This window comes from Podarcis muralis, chromosome 17 (genome assembly GCF_964188315.1).
Source record: "Podarcis muralis chromosome 17, rPodMur119.hap1.1, whole genome shotgun sequence".
NCBI lineage: Eukaryota > Metazoa > Chordata > Lepidosauria > Squamata > Lacertidae > Podarcis > Podarcis muralis.
The window spans coordinates 37,135,651-37,154,200 of NC_135671.1; the positions used below are offsets into that span (position 1 = coordinate 37,135,651).

The window sequence follows — 18,550 nt, forward strand, 5'->3', positions numbered from 1 at the left end:
GTGATCAAATGATACAGATATTAATGATTGCATGAATAAATCTTATTTTATTTTGGCTTGAAAGGCTGTAGTTGGAGCTGTTTCCCCCCCTCCACCCACAATCCAGCTCTATTCTGTGCAGCTGGGGCCCCACACAAAGCAGGTATGGCAAGAGGGCTTGGTCCTACTTGGAGGGTTCTCATGGTTATTTTCTGCAAGTCCACCTGCCTCACAAATGATCCAGGTAACACTTCTCCGAGGGCTCCTTATGGCTGATATTCATTCTGACTCTCTTTTTGGTTTTCTCTTAGCTCATCATTTCCAGTTTCTTGGTGCGCTCAACCATTGTGTCTCGCTATGCCTCCACCCAGGTGTGGACTTTCATGAGCAACCCACACGCAGAGGCAAAAGAAGCTTTCTTTGATCTGGACCTGCCCAGTTCGGCCTTCATCTCCAACTTCACCATGTGAGTCTGAGCTAGCGGAAGGCACCATAACAGAGCCATAATTTTATGGGACTGAAAGGGATGTAGCTCAGTGGTGGAGCACAAACTTTGCATGCAAAAGGTCGCAGGTTCAATCCCTGGTGTCTTCATTTGAAACAGGGTGCTCCAACTTTTCATACCAAGTGGGCCACAGCAGCACTTTGACACGCAACCCATGGGTTGCATGCTGCCCAAAATTTGAAGCCCCCTCCTCCCTCAGCTCTCACACTGCTTTCCTAAAGCCAGCTAAGCAAGGAGCTGGGCTTTGGGAAGGATGTGCAATGCTCTGGCATCGTCCTAGAGCCCTTCCACCTCCTTTCCAAAGCCGAATAAGCACTAACTAGGCTTTGGGAAGGAGGCATGAGGACCCGAGGACCCTGTTAGAACCCTCACAGCTCCTTCCCAAAGCCCAGCACCTTCTTACCCAGCTTTGGGAAGGTGGCACAAGGGCTGGGGTGTGTTTCAGATGTTGCTGAGGGCCACCAGAAAGGACATTGAGGGCTGCATGTGGCCCTTGGGCCTCACCTTGGACCACCCTTATTTAAATGATTCAAGGAAAGGTCCACAGTCCATTCTTCTTCCTTGGCGATCACTCATAGCCAAGTAAAATTGTCTTCCATGAATATGGTCTTAACGGTGTGTCTGTAAGAGACTGTGGAGGCCAGTTCTGGATCCATACACCCTTCCACAGCTGGGGCATAGGTTACCAGGCAGGAGTTGGTCACGGTGAGGATTTGCCAAACGTACCTTCCTCATTTCTCCCTTTCTTTCTGAGTTCATGCTTCTGTCCATGACGCCTTTGGTAGAGGCTATTCTCCAATTGGATGCCCTTGCAGGCCAGTGTTTCCCAATTGTCGGTGTTTGTACTACATTTTTAAAGATTTGTCTTGAGAGCATCTTTAAACCTCTTTTGTTGTCACTGGCATTACACTTCAGTTGGGAATAGAGTAGTTGCTTTGGAAGACAATAATCAGGCATCCAAACAACATGACCAGTCCAATATACTTGAATCCTGCCCACAAAGTAGCGTAAGTCTGGAAGCGCCTCTTCTTAGGCCTCCAGACCTGCTCAGCACATCCTGCAATGGGGAATTCCCTGCAGACATGTGCATAGCTGTCAACTTTTCCCTTTTCTTCCGAGGAATCCTATTTGGAATAAGGGAATTTCCCTTAAAAATGGGAAACATTGACAGCTATGGACATGTGCTGAGGGTGAGGCATAGAGTAATGTGTGAATAAGAACAGGTAGAAAAAGAGTTGGATGAAGAAAGTAAACATGAAGAAGAGAAGGAGAAAGAAGATAAGAAGTTTAGATGGCCCATTCAGTATAAGTGTAATGGAATATGGTTGACCATCAGGGCTGGCCAATCAAACATTTTAAAAAAAACTCTGTTCCTGTGTCTTTCACAGCTGTTTGATCTGCAGGAGTTACATGAAGTTGTTCGCAGCATGGAGCTAATCATTATCACCTGCTCATGTCTGCAGAGCAAACAGCTGTTAAAGGCAGAGGAAGCCAAACCATGGAAATCTTGCAGTGGTTGGTCTGAGAAAGAACAGAACTGCTTGCAGAGCCGCAAGAAGTGGGAAATACTACTCTGTGCCCTGGGGAAAGCTGACAAGTGATGTTCCAGAACTCCAGAGCTAGGTTTTTCTCTGCCTAGCTCCCCATCAGACACACACCAGCCCCTCCCACTTCCTCATGAAGCCTCCTCAAGCCCCTCGCAATGGAGCACAGAGAAGGAAGCTCCCTTGTGTGGGCAGGAGCATCCTTGGGGATAAGGCTGAGGATTGTCCCAGCAGCCAAAGAAAACTTGGCGGCAGAGGAGACTGCTTGATTCTGGCGGTGCCCCCTCTCAGGCCCGCCTGCTCGCAGGCCCTGGAACACAGGCAAGGCTTGTTCAAGCTGCTGCGGGAAGTTTGTTTTCCTTCCCTGCCGTGGCAAATGAGGTTGTCTTTTAATTGCAGAGGATGGGTTTGCTGGGTGGCGGGAGGCTGTTTTAAAGAGATACCTCTTACCCTGAGCACAGGGCCAGGGGCAGCATGTCTGTTCCTAAGCTCTTCACATAAAGCAGGGGGGGGGGCCAACTCCCAAGAGACTGCGATCTACTCACAGGGTTAAAAACTGGCAGTGATCTACCCCCTTTTTAGGGGTACAGGTCAAAGTTGCTGAGCTTTTTTTAGGGGAGCCAAAGCTGTTGAGCTTGGGGGGGGGGGGAGGCAGTGATCTACCACAGACATCCAGTGACCTACCAGTAGATCACAATCTACCTATTGAACGTACCTGACATAAAGCAATGTTTCTTCTCTAATACAGTTATTATCAGGTTAATCTGAAATAGTGTTTGGTACGAAAACAAATTGCATGTACTATGGGATTCAAGGCCTTATTAAAAATTGTGTACTTCTAGCAGAACTATACGGTAAAATGTTTCAGGTTGCTACCAAGAAAACATTCCATTCTTGTATACCAACCAGAGTAATATATCTTAATCTGAAAGTTGAAGGAGATGCATAAGAACTTCCTTATGATTATTAAATAAAATATAAAGGTAAAGGTAAAGGTACCCCTGCCCGTACGGGCCAGTCTTGACAGACTCTGGGGTTGTGCGCCCATCTCACTTAAGAGGCCAGGGGCCAGCGCTGTCCAGAGACACTTCCGGGTCACGTGGCCAGCGTGACAAAGCTGCATCTGGCAAGCCAGCGCAGCACACGGAAACGCCGTTTACCTTCCTGCCAGTAAGCGGTCCCTATTTATCTACTTGCACCTGGGGATGCTTTTGAACTGCTAGGTTGGCGGGCCCTGGGACCGAGCAACGGGAGCGCACCCCGCCGCGGGGATTCGAACCGCCGACCTTTCGATCGGCAAGCCCTAGGCGCTGAGGCTTTTACCCACAGCGCCACCCGCGTCCCTTAAAATATATAAAATATACATGTTGCTAAAATAATAATAGATGGTCTGCTTCAGGAGACTTGCCTTATGCTCTTGGGCTCCCATCAGCTCCAGTCCGCAGGTACTATGGTCAGCAATGGGAGTGGAAGTGCAACAGCGCATGCCGAGCCACAGGTCTCTCATCCCTGATGTGTGTACTCAGCGGAGTCTTCATATAAACTTCCAGAAGTTTAACTGGTGGGGGAGGGGGGGAAAGGTAAGTTCACTACTGCCAACTCCATCCTGGTGTTTGAGGCTACATGGGATCATTCCATAGGAGCTCCTTTATCTCTGATTACTCCAAAGTGTAAAAATGTTGCCATGGCACTCGTTCTTCCAATACACTGGAGTGTCTTTGCAATTTCCTATTGAATAGAGCCAGTCACAGACCTTTGAAGCTTGCTGTCGATCTCATCTCTCCCACACTCAACCAACTATATATTTCAGGGTTGATCTCTGGCATTGAAAACAGATGCCAGAGTTGTGCTCTGGTGAGTGCCCCCCTCTCTCAGGAAGATTTTTGGGAAACTAGGGCTACCAAGGTAGGAAGCTAGCAGTATTATTTTCCACATCCTGTTTTGTAAAGAGGGTGCAGTGCAGAACAATTCTGACAGCTGTTGTTCTCAGTTCCCTTTACCTGTTCACAGATCTATATTTAAAACAAGTCATTTTTTATTGTTTCCTTTTGATCTCATCTGTGCTCATGGTATTAGCAGACTCTACAAGGAGTCATAAGGGACTCGGGTGGTGCTGTGGGTCGATCGGAAGGTCGGCGGTTCGAATCCCCACGACGGGGTGAGCTCCCGTTGCTCGGTCCCAGCTCCTGCCAACCTAGCAGTTCGAAAGCTCTACCTTTACAAGGAGTCATGGGTGACTTTTTTTCTGTACATTCCAGGACCATTAATGAGAAAATCTATGTGGCTGAGGTGAAGGAGAAGCACCAGGCAAAGAAGATGTATGATGAAGCCCGTAGACAGGGGAAGACAGCAGCTCATGTTGGCACCAAGTAAGAGACCCTCCCTAGGACCCTCCCGCCATTCAACCTTTGCCCTCCCCCAGGGATAGCTAGGGGCCTTTCATGTGCCCACAGCTCAAATCTCACATGTGAGAAGCGTAACCTCATGACTCTGCTCTGAAACAACAGAGACCAATCAGTGCAACTTGCAGTGTGAAGTGCTTCTGTGTAGCTAAGCCCTCCTCTCAGATAGCCCAGTCCATCCCCTGCTCACCACCAGCATTCCATTCCCACTGAGCATGCTCCATTGGGCTGTTTGAGGAGGCTCCACCCAAGTGCTCTCCCCCCCCCCCCGCCCACAAGAATGAATGTTTGTCCTTTTGCAAACCTTTGGATTTTGCCCCCCCCCCCCCCGCCCTTGCAAGTCTGGATGGAGCTGTTCTGGCTGCATAAGGACTGGAACTTGGGGTGGGGGAGATATTGGATTCTGCTTGCATTTGAAGGAGAACCTTCCTGATTCAAACCTTCCGAAGCAATGCACAAACTGAAACGCAGCCACAATTCAAAATCCCCCCTTCTCTGAATTTTGCCTTGCAATTCTCCAAGCAAATAAAGCATACAGAAATGCATATAAAGTGTACCTAAAGTGGGTAAAATTGAGTATATTAATGAAGTATTCAGGTTTGGGGAAATCTCAAGGTTTGCCAAAGTACAAAAAGAATACTGGGTTGGGGGAATCTTAAGGAGGACAGAGCATGCTCAGTGTCCACAAAATGGTGGCTGACTTTTGGGGGAATGGAAAACCTGGTGGAAGGGAGAATGGGATGTTCATGGGAGAGGGCTGAGCTGGCTGGCTGGCTGGTCCAGGCTCAGAATCCGTTTGGAAGCATGCAAGGTAGTCAATGACATCCACCACTCAGCCCTCTTCAGGAAGACTTTTGAAAGCATGCCCAATTGCAGCCTGCTCTGTGCTTGTGCAGAATTATTCACCCAACCAGTCGAGATCAATAATGAGCGGGCTTGCCCCAAGTGCAGGGGTCCTGCCAAGTGGGCTCTCAAAGAGCAAACATCGTCTCTGATAACCTGCTATTGAGTGACGTTTCCCAGGGACCGAGAAACGGAAAAATTCAGGGTGTCAGCCAGCGTGGAGGCAGGGGGCAAGGTGGCTTTTGAGCTGACTTACGAAGAGCTGCTGCAGCGGCATTTGGGCAAGTACCAGCATGCCATCAGCATCCGGCCCCATCAGGTGGTAAGGAACCTCAGCGTGGAGGTGAGCATCTCCGAGCGCACCGGCATCAGCTACGTCCATGTGCTGCCACTCCGCACGAGCCGACTGCTGACCAACACCCTTCGAGGTATGGAGTTCTCCTCTGGCTGCATGGTCGGGGGGCTTCCAGATAAGCGTCACTTTTTGCCTTTTTTGTAAAAAAAGGATAATACGTTTCTCCATTGTGCTTTATTATTATCTCTTGCTTTGATAGTCAGCCAGCTGTCCAGGTTTATATATACATTTTTATTAGTTTTTTTAACATATCATTTCCAACAATCATAACATAACTTCTTATCTTATACAATACAATGGTACCTCTGGATGCAAACAGGATCCGTTCTGGAGCCCCGTTCGCATCATGAGCAGAATGCAATCCGTGTCTGCGCATGCGCGGATCGCGATTTCCTGCGTCTGTCCGTGCACGTGACGTCATTCTGAGCGTCTGCGCATGCGCGAACGACGAAACCCAGAAGTAACCCATTCCGTTACTTCCGGGTCACCGCGGAACGCAGCCTGAAAAGATTTAACCCGAAGCGACTTTAACCCGAGGTATGACTGTATTTTGGGACGCAGGTGGCGCTGTGGGTAAAAGCCTCAGTGCCTAGGGCTTGTTGATCGAAAGGTCGGCAGTTCGAATCCCCGTGGCGGGGTGCGCTCCCGTTGCTCGGTCCCAGCGCCTGCCAACCAGCAGTTCGAAAGCACCTCCAGGTGCAAGTAGATAAATAGGGACCGCTTACTGGCGGGAAGGTAAACGGCATTTCCGTGTGCTGCGCTGGCTCGCCAGATGCGGCTTTGTCACGCTGGCCACGTGACCCGGAAGTGTCTCCGGACAGTGCTGGCCCCTGGCCTCTTAAGTGAGATGGGCACACAACCCCAGAGTCTGGCAAGACTGGCCCGTACGGGCAGGGGTACCTTTACCTTTACCTTTATGACTGTATTTTAGACTTCCATCAACACCTCTGATGATTTTCCGTTCTTTATCACTTATTCTGCATTTCTTAATTTCTTTATTACTCTTAATTATCATTAACTACTAATTCTCCTCATAGTCTTTCTTGCAGTATTTCAAATAGTCATCCTTACAAAACTTCTTGCAATCCTACTAGCATAATCTGTTCATTACCCACAGATGACAGCAGGAGTCAGAGACATGGCAGTCACTCCTGGAACTGGTGTGGCAGTTTTGGTGTGACCAGCTGTCCAGGTTTAAGCATGTTCCAGAGCACTGCGGTACACTCTGTGTTGTGACACCACCTGCTTTCACCACAGTTGTAACACAGGAGGAGGTGAATTGCAGATTTGGGTGTTGGGTGTGTCGCTTTTGCTCCCAAAATCTTAGGCTTTCAGCAAAGGCAAATAGATACACCTGGGAACTGCTGCTCAGATTTCATGAAAAACAGAACCATGGCTATCTTGTAGATTCCAAGTCTTGGGGATGGTTCACACACGCATGTGCAACACGTCCACTTCTCCCACCTCTTTCCCCTGGGAAAACTTGCTCTTTACTGCTGAATCGGAGCAAACATCAACTGGATTTTCTGCTGGTTGATGTTTGTTCTGATACAGTGGTAAAGAGTGGGTTTTCCTGAGGAAGGTGGCCGGGCAAACAGAAAACCACTCAGACCCGTGCCTGGAAAGCACAGGGCAAGCGGAAAACTTCTTGGACCCCTGGGACAAGCAGAAATGTGGATGAGCCCTGACCCCAGTTAAAATTATTTAGAAGTTCTGTCCATAGTGCTAGATCTGTAAAGGCTGATTCACACACTTGAGTGCATTCTGTGCTGTTGCTGTCATTCATGGGTGAGCCAGCAGCCCTCAACCTCGTCCACGGATGAATTTGCCATTTCCTTTCAGGTGATGCTGTTGTGCCACCATCTACTCGGGTGGAGAAAGGAACACACTGTGCTTGGATTGTTTTCTCTCCAACCCCGCAAGAGCAGGCGGAGTTCTCCAGCTCAGGAATCATGGGTGATTTTGTGGTTCAGTATGACGTGGCCATGCCGGATGTTGCAGGAGACGTACAGGTTAGGGAAAGGACTACCCAGCCAGAACTGAGACTAGATGGAACATTTGGGGCTTCAGGACTGCCTTAGAAAGGGTAACACAGACTGTGATATTGTGATACAGAGAAATCCAGGCAGAGACCAGTGCAAGCATGAGAATGACCTTGTTAGATAAAATTGAAGGGCTGCTTGGTCCAGCTGTATTGCAACGCTTGTCAGCCAGATGCCTCCAGAAGGTCACAGGCAGGCAGGACTGTGAGTACTTGGTTCAAAATAAGTCCTGCTTCTGTAAAAGCAGAACCATGCAATCTGGATAACTTATGCAAATGAATGTCTCTATAAAGTACTTTCCATTTACAGTATTCTCAGTGTTTCCGTTTCTGCATGGGGCACAGTTACACCAGGCAATCTTATTTAGACCTGATAATTCTTCTTATAATTCTGTATTGCCCATACAAATCTCCCTACTGTGCATGAGAGATAAAAACTTGCTTGAAAGGAAGGAAGGATGGTGAGATTATTAGGAAGCCTAATTCTGCACCCAATGCCACATCCTGCACTTTTTCTGCAGTTGTGCTTGTAGGATAGGAAGCTAATTACTATCCCTGGCTATCTTTCCTTGGAATCTGGTAATGCAACAACAGGGATAGTCTGTTGTCTTCCTACTATTGTTGGACTCTAACTACCATAGCATGCACAATGGTCAGGGATGGTGGGGTTTTAAACCCAGCAACATCTGGAGATCCACAGGTTCCCCATCCCTGGGATTGTTTGTTTTTGGCATCCATCTGTCTCAAGAGACAGCGGAGTGTGGCTCTGGGGGTGAAGTCAAATCACTGGAAAATCACAGCGCCTGCTGTGGCTGCAGAGACTAGTAACTCTTAAGTGCTGCCCCCTGTGTTGGTTTTGCTGCATTAGCAGCACCAAAGCGACTTCTCTGGGACACAAGCATAGGTAGTGTGCATGGAGGTCCTGGGCTGCCCTGATGATATGACCCCTCTCTCCACCTCACTGATGTGGTCCAAAGGAAAGCAGAGCAAAACGTTTGGCGCCAGCTTGGCTGCAGGAGTTGCCGGAAGGAGGCGTACAAGGTGCCACCCAATGGCCTTAGGGACTTAGGGATTTGTGTAGGGTGGGATTAAATCAGGGGTTGGCAAGGTTTACCTTGCCTGGGCCAGTTCACTTCAGTGGAGATCCCTTGGTGGGCTGGATCGCGACTTCCGGCACCTGCATCTGCGCAGGCGCGATTTCCGGCGCCACAGAAGCAAGTCCCGGTGCTGCGCTGTGCCGGTTTAGCGCAGCATGCAGGGACTCGCCAAGCAGGCAGCTCGGTTCGGGGGTGGCTCGGGGGCCAGTTAAACGACCCCTGTGGCTTGTGGCCCATGGACCTTAGGTTGCCAACCCCTGGATTAAATGATAGTGCGCACCCTTTCCAGAGTGACCGTTCTACTTCTCTCTCTCTGTCTCAGATCTACAATGGCTACTTTGTCCACTTCTTTGCCCCGAGGGGCTTGCCCCCTGTGCAGAAGGACGTGGTGTTTGTTATCGATGTCAGTGGCTCCATGTATGGCACCAAGATGAAACAGGTGAAGTTGCAAACAGGAAGGGCTCCTTTCCCCTGAATTGGTGTCTTTGTGTTGGCACATGTGCCACAGTCCAGAAGGAAAACATGGGCTGTTATTTCCCAAGGGGCACATCTTCTAAGTCCAATTCCCTGGTGCTTATATGCTAGAATTGGGCTCGGGGCCATGCAAGGGTTGAATGTCAGTGTGAACAGGCTGTGTGAAGACAAACAGAAGTGAACATATTATTACTATTATGGCTACATTTTTATCCCACCCTTCCTCAAGGTGGCATACATGGTTCTCCTCCTTCTCCACACAACAATCCTGTGAGGTCGGCTAGGCCAAGAGAGCGTAACTGGCCCACAGTGTCACTGTGCAATCTTCATGGCTGTGTGGGGATTTGAACCCAGTCCTAGTCCAATATGCTTAGCACTACATTACTCTGATAAAGGATTATCCGTTTTAAATGTTGAATCTAAACTTTAAATGTCGTCGAGCTGAGTTGATTTAATATTTTCTAACAACAAATGTTGAGCTCAGCAGGACTCACAATAATCACAACAATAGCATTAAAAAACAACAAACAAGGCAATCACTATAATTTCAAACGCAATAGCTGATGAAGCAAACGACAAATTCATCAAAACAATTAGTGCAATTCAGTAATGTCAGAGCATTACCAGGTTTTTATGCTGTGTGCAAAGGAAGAAGCACGTCACAGAAAATGGCTCCTCCAAATTTTCAGCAAATCATCTCCTTCTTCCCATTTGGTCTGCTGCACCACAGCCTGCCCCATTCAGCAACGTAAACCTCAAGAGAAGGTTTTGTGGGGACTCGGGAACAGTCACCCTTTCTGTGACTGTTTTAAAATGTTTTTAGATGTTTTTAATTTTAAAAAATAAAATCTAATTGTATTTGTTGCTTGCCACCCTGGGCTCCTTTTGGGAGGAAGGGTGAGGTAAAAATTCAATAAAGAAGTAAGTAAGTAAATTATGTGTGGCAGTCATTACCTGCTTTGACTCATTAAGCATAGCTAATACTAAAATTATTCTGAACTTGGAACTCTTTGCACATGGCACCTTCTTGAGGAAAAAATGCAAGTTGCAGGAGGAGGCGAGTGTCGTGCACTTCACAAGCCATTAACCCTGAGCTGCAGATAAGTTGCATGGACCCGAGTCTGGACAGGTTCAAAGAGCAGCCTCTTGCGGCTTGGGAAACATGGATCACCATTTACTTAAGCAGATGTTTTACGTAGGGACGTTTTCTTCCTCAGACCAAAAAGGCCATGCACGTCATTCTGAGCGACCTCCACCACGATGACTACTTCAACATTGTTACTTTCTCGGACGCTGTGAATGTGTGGATGCCCAGCCATTCCATCCAAGCTACGCCTCAGAATATCCGGAAGGCCAAGGACTATGTCAGCAAGATGGAAGCGGACGGATGTGAGTTCTGGGCCGGCCAGGATAATTGCTGGGGGGGGGGGGTGTTGCTGGTGTGCTGGTCCTGGAGTCAAGGACACAAACAGACATTGGGGTATTGGGAGGAATGCTCCATATTTGCTCTCTTGAGCTCTGCCTTCCCCGTTCTTACACACAGGAGCCGAAACGGGGGTAGATCAAAGCTGACAACCCTCACTTTCAATAATAATAATAATAATAAAATTTATTTATACCCCACCCTTCCTGGCCAGAGCCGGGCTCAGGGCAGCTAACACCAATAAAATCACAGTAAAAAACAAAAACAAACATGATAGGGGGAAAAGAAAAAACCAGTTTAAAATACAGGTTAAAATGCAATTTTAAAATGCAGCCTCATTTTAAAAGTAACCGATAAATCCAAGACCATAAGGGGAGGGAAACATAAGGGTCAGACTGAGTCCAAATCAAAGGTCTGTCTTGCAGGCCCTACGAAAAGTTGTCAAGTCCCGCAGGGCCCTAGTCTCTTGTGACAGAGCATTCCACCAAGTCGGGGCCAGTACTGAAAAGGCCCTGGCCCTATTTGAGACCAATCTAACCACCTTGCGACTTGGGACCTCCAAAATGTTATCATTTGTGGACCTTAAGGTCCTCCGTGGGTCAAAACAGGAGAGGCAGTCCCGTGGATACGTGGGTCCTAGTACCCAAATTCTCCCCTTTGGGTGTGACTCTTGAGCCCAGATTCATAGCCATCTCTGGGTCTATCCCTTCCTTTAGACACCACTGTTCTTCCCTGAAAACCTAGGAGTCCTGTCTTATGATTTCCCGGGCCTTCTGCTCCCTAGGGACTGATATCAACGCAGCTCTGCTTGCTGCCGCCTCCGTCTTCAACCGGAGCTCTCCAGCGGCGGAGAAAGTTGTGAAGGAACAGAGAATCCCCCTGATCATCTTCCTGACAGATGGCGAGCCCACCTCAGGCGTGACGGCCGGCAGCCGCATTCTCTCCAATGCTCAGCAGGCTCTGAAAGGCACCACCTCGCTTTTCGGCCTGGCTTTCGGCGACGATGCGGACTACGGGCTGATGAGGCGCCTGTCGCTGGAGAACCGCGGCGTCGCTCGCCGCATCTATGAGGATGCCGATGCCACTTTGCAGCTGAAGGGTTTCTACGACGAGATCGCCAGCCCTTTGCTGTACGATGTGGAGCTGGCCTACCTGGACGGGGTGGCGCAAGACCTCACCCAGAACCTGTTCCCCAACTATTTCCTGGGCTCCGAGCTGGTTGTGGCCGGGCGGGTGAAGCCAGGGGCATCAGAGCTGCGGGTACGCACCACGGGGCACGGCCAGGAGGGCCCCCTGAGCCTGGAAAACGACATCTCTGCCAACGCCACGGAAGCTGCTCCCTTTGGCTGCTTTGGGGATGCCAACAAGATCGGTCGCTTTGTGCAGAGGCTTTGGGCCTACTTCACCATTCAGGACCTGCTGCAGGCCCGGTTCCGAGCCAATGACACAGCCGCCCGCCGCCTGCTGACTGAAAAGGCCACCAACCTGTCACTCAAGTACAACTTTGTCACCCCCGTCACCTCCCTGATTGTGGTGCGGCCAGATGAGAACAGAGAGAAGGGCCGGTTAGCGAAAGCTGCTACCAGCCCTCCTGGGGTGACCAGAGCGCTCAAGGCCACCCCCACAACATTGGGGGTTTCGGCTGCATCGGGGCTCTCTAAAGTGGCGAAAGCCACACCTGCCCTTGGAGTGACCAGTGTCCCCATCGTTGCAAAATCCCCAAAGGCCACAGCAAGGCCAGGATCTGCTCCCACTCCCCTGGTCCCAGTGGCAGCAGCTAGAGTCACGAAAGGAGGCAGAGCCACGTCCCCACCGTTTGCTGCCATGACTGCCGTCACTCCCGCCACTGCCTTCATTTCCCCAGTGCCTCCTGCTCCCGGTCACACCAAAACGGCCAGAGCTGCCACACCAGTTCCAGGAGTGACTGCCATGTCTCTGACTCCTGCTGTCATCCGTGCGTCTGCTAAACCACCCAGAGCCACAGCCTCTCCAAGGGCAACCAGGCCGCCCATCAAACCCCCCAAGCCCAGCTCCACCAGAGCTGGGAGACTGAAGGTCACGCTTCAGCCACACTCTGTTTTGGAGACTAGAGGAACAGCTGTTTCCAAGGTCCTGGCAGGGACCGCCAGCACAGGGCACAGCAGGCCTCCCACAACAGGGCACCCACCTGGCAGTGCCAAGGTCCTAGGGGGTCAGTCCAGTCCCTGGGAGCAGCTAGAGATGACACCAAACCCTGTCACCCAGCACCAAGTGCCTACCAGCTGGCAGGCAAGTACTGCCAAGGTGGAGGCCGGGAACGTTCCCTGGAGTAAGACAACAACTCCCAAAGGTGGTGCAGCCACAGAGATGCACACTGACAAGCCCCCATGGAACAGCACCATGCCTTGGGGCACAACATCTGGAGCTACGCCCCTAGTGACTCTGGGAGCAGAGTTGGAAAGTAAAAGCAGGGTTCCTGGTAGCACCACCCCTGCGCCAGACATCAGCCTCCTCCTGCTGCCCGGGGAGTCTGAGCTACGCTCAGCCACCGACCAAGACACAGAATATGTGGAGTCATTGAACCCGCCGGCTGTGTATAGTTTTGTGACACCCCGGGGACACGCAGGTAGGTGCAAGGAATAGGAGTAGCTTTGCATGTTTCAGCCTTCCTGTGCCATCTGCAACCTAGTCTACACCTGACCAACACTTGCCTCACTTCCAGCATCCTTAATCCAATTGTTATGCTGCTGGTCTCCCAAGCTATGGGTCTTGCTTGAGGAGGAACTTGGATTGGTTCAACACTCATAGGTCTTAACAACTCTTTGGCTCTACCAGCGTTTGGTGTCACCCGTCCAAAGAACCAGCTGTGTGGTCTCTTTCTTCCCTGCTCTCTCTCCCACCTTAACCTGTGCTCTAACTTTACCATCTTTCTCCTCATTTAGCACCCATTGCTTTCCCCTCCCATCCTTCCTTCTAGCCTGTGCATCCTTCCCAGCAGTCTAGCTTTCCCCCGGGTCATCTCCTGCTGCTGCTCTACATTCTTTGGGATGTTGTTGGACTCTTAACTCCCATCAAGCCCTGGACAACGTGCCCAACAGCTGGGAATGATGGAAGTGGAAATCCAGCAATGTCTAGAGGGAGTCATGTTCGCTGCCCGTGCTCTATGGCATCTTCTTCCCATTCTGCTCCCAAATTGTTCAGACTCTCAACTTTTGTTTGTCTTCTCCGCAGAAACTCTGGATTATGAAGACTATTCAGGTAATTCTGCCATCATAGTCACTAACTCCGAACTTTGGGGGGGCTGGTGAGGCCATCATATTTCCTATTTTAAAAGGTTTTATCAGATTCCAGTCCTCCTGCCTCTCTGGTGGTTAAGAGATGGTTTTCAGCTGGGAATCAGGGCTGGCATGAACACAGGGCCCTGCCAGTTCTTTCTTTCTTTTTACAGAAATCCCACATGGATATTAATATGCAGCAGCCTCCCCCAACCTGGTGCCCTACAGTTGTTTAGGACTGCAACTCTCTTTGCGCCTACCCAGCATGGCCAGAGGTCAGGGATGATGGGAGCTGCAATTCAAAACATCTGAAGGGCATCAGGTAAAGGAAAGCTTGCATATGGGAAAGTGGCACTTGGCCTCGCTACGATACGATACGATATATTTATTGTCATTGTCCCATACAGAACAATGAAATTTAAAAATCTACATAAGACATTCAAAATCCCCTAAAACCTCTAAAACCCCATTTTAAAATACAATATACTATAGAGACTCCTTATACTGCATTTAGAACCAGAATTGCATTTGGGTAGAAACTGTTTCTCAGGTGGCTAGTCCTGGTCTTTATAACCCTGTACCTTCTTCCAGAAGGCAGAAGCTGAAAGAGATCATTTCCAGGGTGCATACTATCCTGCACTATCTCTGCAGCTTTCTTATGGCACCTGGAAGCATAGATTTGATCTAAGGTGGGAAGAGTGCACCCAATTATTCTCTCTGCAGTCTTTACAACCCTCAGAATGTACCCTAACATGGTAACAGTACTTGCCAGAAACTCAGGCTTGGCATACAATTCTGTGATTACTAGAACAGCCTAAAATGGGGACATTTTAAAGCCCCTCCTTAGAAATGGGAGGCAAGAAGTATACTCCCCCCCCCAGTCATACCACTTGCAGGCTAACCAGGAAGCTGATATTTAAGATACACGAAGCCCCCATGTCATACCTACTACCCAGAGCCTGAAAATGGGCCACGTCTTTGTATCCAACACTCAAAACGCAGCACAATAATTTTATCTCATAAGGGAGAGCAGCCATTGCAGCACCAAGCAAGCCAAGCCCAATATCTCACAAAAGTGTGTGTAAATCCTGTTCAGGCATGGATTTGTGGGGAGGGGCCAGAAATCATTGGTCTATGCCTGCAGAATGCAAGCTCCATTTACTAGCATTTGTATAAAACTTGAAGGCTGCTCAAGGTAAATTCAAACTGATAGTATTTGGGAAGTGGTCGTGGCCTTCCAAGCAGGTAGTGCTTGGAGTCAGGCCCATTGCAGTCGCCTGCTCCTGGCTGCAAAGCAACAGCACTCTTCTCTTTCTATCCCACAGCAAGCAGCACAGATGTTTCAGTGACTCTCTTGGGTTCTGCAGGAACAGATAACTCTATTAGCAATGACAACTGAAGGGATTCAGAGAAATGTTGGGCTGTGCTCAGCCCCTTGGGAAAGGGGGTTGAGGGCGGTGGTACCAGGGGAGGTTTGCTTCCAAGGTTTGCCTGACTCCTCTGAAAATAGACTTTCCTTTGCAGACTTCTTAGAAGAACCGGACGGTGATTCAGGTACATCCCTGGAGGATGGGTTCATAAGGGCAGCAGGGCTGATAACTGGTGGGTCCAGCAAGGTCTTCTGTCGGACAGAAACAGAATGCAAAAAGCCACTCAAGTCTGGATTCAGCCAGGCTTTGCCCACAGCCTGTAGCTGCCTTTGTTTTGTCCTGGCTCAACCACCACCTGCCAAGATTTCATTCTGAATCCACCCTTCCCCACCTGCCATCTTTTGCCCTCTTTGCCCTGCCTTGGCCCAAGGTGGTGGTGGTGGGGAGGTGAGCATTTTCAAAATAAACAGCTTGATCCTGGCTGTCCGATCCTTTTCAACGTCTGCGCTGCAGCAGCCCATAGATGGGCCAAGACAGCTGATCCAAATCCTTTTGGGTTAGCTGCTAGGCAAAGAGGCAGAGCCTGTACCTTGGCCCCAAAATTAGATGTGTGGTGATACTGGCTGCCCAGATATGCTGAGAGCAATGCTTGATGACCAGTGTGTCTAATGCTGCTCCTTCCATCTCTCTTTCCAGGCTCCTTGGTAGGTTCATCTGACCCTGGCTTCTTCACCTTCTCCTCCTGGGGTAAGGCCATCTTATTCCCCAGCCATGGAGATTCCCATGCCTCCCTCATTTTTACATTTAGCATCTTACACCCTTGTTTGTTTTTCCTTGCAGTGGATGGAGACCCTCACTTTGTAGTAAGGTTGCCACATTCACTGGGGAACCTGTGCTTTACTCTGGATGGGTGCTCAGGAGATGTCCTGCGCTTGGTGAGCGACCCTGCAACAGGTAGGGGCTGCAGTGCCTTCTGATCAACATGGGGTGGGCTTGTTCAGAACCAACCCAGAGGGTTCCAAGAACAGAAGGATAGGTATAGCCAACCTCTTGTTTTCAATAATTTTGGCATTTCAAGCCAGGCACATGTGCCTGCAAGCATATGCAGCGTGTCTACCCACCTGTCTCCATCCAACCTGGACAACTTTTAAAGAACCTGACAGTGCCTCTGAGGATGTGCAGATAATTTATCAAGAGAATCAACATCTGTTAAAAATGGATATAGGACAAAGTGCTTTTCACCTCTGATGGGAAGCAAGTACAAACAAAAAATGGCAGGAACTGGGCAGGAAGAGAGAATTTTAGCTAGTTGACAAATCCTGGGAGTAAGGAGGTATGTTCCTGTTTAGATGCATTGAAAGCAGTTAAAGCAACAGGCATGGCTTACCTCAGAGAATTCTGGGAACTGTAGTTGTTAACAGTGCTGAGACCTTTCACACTTACAGTTCCCAGCCCCCTTAACAAGCTACAGTTCCTACAATTATTGGGGAGACAGTAGGACTGTTAAGAGCATTATAAGAGTGCTTTCGGTGTGGGATGGCTGTGACCAGAAATACATTTTGGTTTAGTGGGCTGGTTTAGACTTGCAGGCATGGGAACCCTGTGGCCCTCCAGTTGTTGGACTCCAACTCCTACTGGCACCAGCCAGTCTCACCAGTAGCCAGGGATGATGGGGCTTATACTGGAGGCCCACAGCTTCCCCAGCTCTGGATTAGAGCTGTTGCAAACCAGAACACCTGGGTTCTATGCCTTCTCCCTCTAGGTGGGAAGTGGGGAAACGGAAAGACTGTTCTTTCATTACAGAGTGCTGCCTTCCTTTGCCCCCCAGGGTTGTCTGTCAACGGGCACCTAATGGGGGCCCCTTTCAGGCCAGGCCACGAGGAGCGTCCCCGCACCTACTTTGATGCCATAACCATAGCAGTGGAACACCCTCGAGTTGGCTACGTGGTCAAAATAACACGGAAGGGTGTCACGCTCCATGGTGAAGGTGAGCTGGTGTTGCCCTTTGCCCAGCGGGCTGCAATCCACAAGCCCCAGCTGGCAATTTCTGTGTGGCCTGAAGCCAACGTCACTGTATGGATTGGTCACGAAGTGGAGTTCCTGGTTCTTCTGCATCGCTACAGTCACCCCACGGCCCTGCAGCGGGATCATCTCGGCTTCTATGTGGTGAACAGCAAGGGGCTGTCCGCTTCAGCAGGTGGCTTGCTAGGTGAGCAACTCCTCTACAAATAAAGCTTTTAGGCTGCTAACTAACACCATCCCTCTTCCACAAGCAGTTTGATGCAGGTTGCATCTGTGGCAGGGACCAGAGAGTGCTAGGGTCGCATTGCCCTAGTCCAGATTGCAATGCAATTATTTAGGAGTGCCCTTACTCTACCTGCCTATTTGGAAAAGCAGTTGAGTGGAATAGGCAATTTTCATAGAGAAAAACAGCAGGGGAGGGGTTAATGTCCCCTTCCTCTGTGCTATGGTCCCACTCTGGGCCTCTCCCATACACAACCTGCCACAGTCGCTGCAAGTTATAAAAAAGAGAGAGAAGGAAGGATTCAAAGATGCTTTTACAATCACATATAACTTGATCCAGCGTAACTAGAATGCAAGCTCTTTAAATATAGTACCTTTTTGCAATTTTAACTTCAATATACCCAAAGCATACTCTCTAATCTTGCTGGGAGTTTTATCCATCATTTGAAATCTCCTCTCCCTCCTTTCCAAGATGATCCCCCAGGGATCACAGTAGCACCCGATGGGGAACCTGGTGCCCTCCAGCCGCTGCTGGATCCTGGATTCCAGCTTCCCTGACCATTGGTCATGCTGGCTGAGGCTGATAGGAGCTGGAATCTTGAGGGCACCAGGCTCCCCCACCCCAAATGTTTTGCCCACTCCACCTCCACTTAGACCAGCAGCCCCTGTCACTTCAGTGTCTACCCTTCAGAAGACCCCAGATTTTTAGGACAGAAGGTATTCCTAAGCAGCAAGTAAAGCTGCAGATGTGCGGGGAACTTTTGTCCCTCCAGCTGTTGCTGAACTTCATCTCCCATCATGGTCGACCATACTTGCTGGGGCTGCTGGGAGGTATAGTTCAGCGACAGGAGCTGGAGGGCCAAAGGTTCCTCACACCTGCTGTAGAAAACAAGATCTGTGCTAGACATGAGCATGGTAAGGCTTGTTTGACTGGATGCTTCATCAGTCTAATTCCCCACCTGCATTTTCCTGACCACACACATCATGTGCTCCTGTTTTGCCAATTTGCTCTTCCACAG

At 49.6% G+C, this 18,550-nt stretch overlaps 1 protein-coding gene across 1 annotated transcript in view; it reads left to right on the forward strand.

Annotated features, from left to right (window-relative positions):
* Window positions 1-18,550, forward strand: part of ITIH6 (inter-alpha-trypsin inhibitor heavy chain family member 6) — a 33,120-nt gene that overhangs the window by 10,832 nt on the left and 3,738 nt on the right. Inside the window, exons 3-14 of the mRNA XM_028711363.2 lie at window positions 291-445; window positions 4,287-4,397; window positions 5,454-5,701; window positions 7,471-7,640; window positions 9,089-9,205; window positions 10,458-10,629; window positions 11,448-13,268; window positions 13,874-13,900; window positions 15,442-15,471; window positions 15,984-16,034; window positions 16,128-16,241; window positions 17,116-17,496. Of these exons, the coding sequence (XP_028567196.2) occupies window positions 291-445; window positions 4,287-4,397; window positions 5,454-5,701; window positions 7,471-7,640; window positions 9,089-9,205; window positions 10,458-10,629; window positions 11,448-13,268; window positions 13,874-13,900; window positions 15,442-15,471; window positions 15,984-16,034; window positions 16,128-16,241; window positions 17,116-17,496 (3,397 nt within the window). The remainder of the gene's footprint in view (window positions 1-290; window positions 446-4,286; window positions 4,398-5,453; window positions 5,702-7,470; window positions 7,641-9,088; window positions 9,206-10,457; window positions 10,630-11,447; window positions 13,269-13,873; window positions 13,901-15,441; window positions 15,472-15,983; window positions 16,035-16,127; window positions 16,242-17,115; window positions 17,497-18,550) is intronic.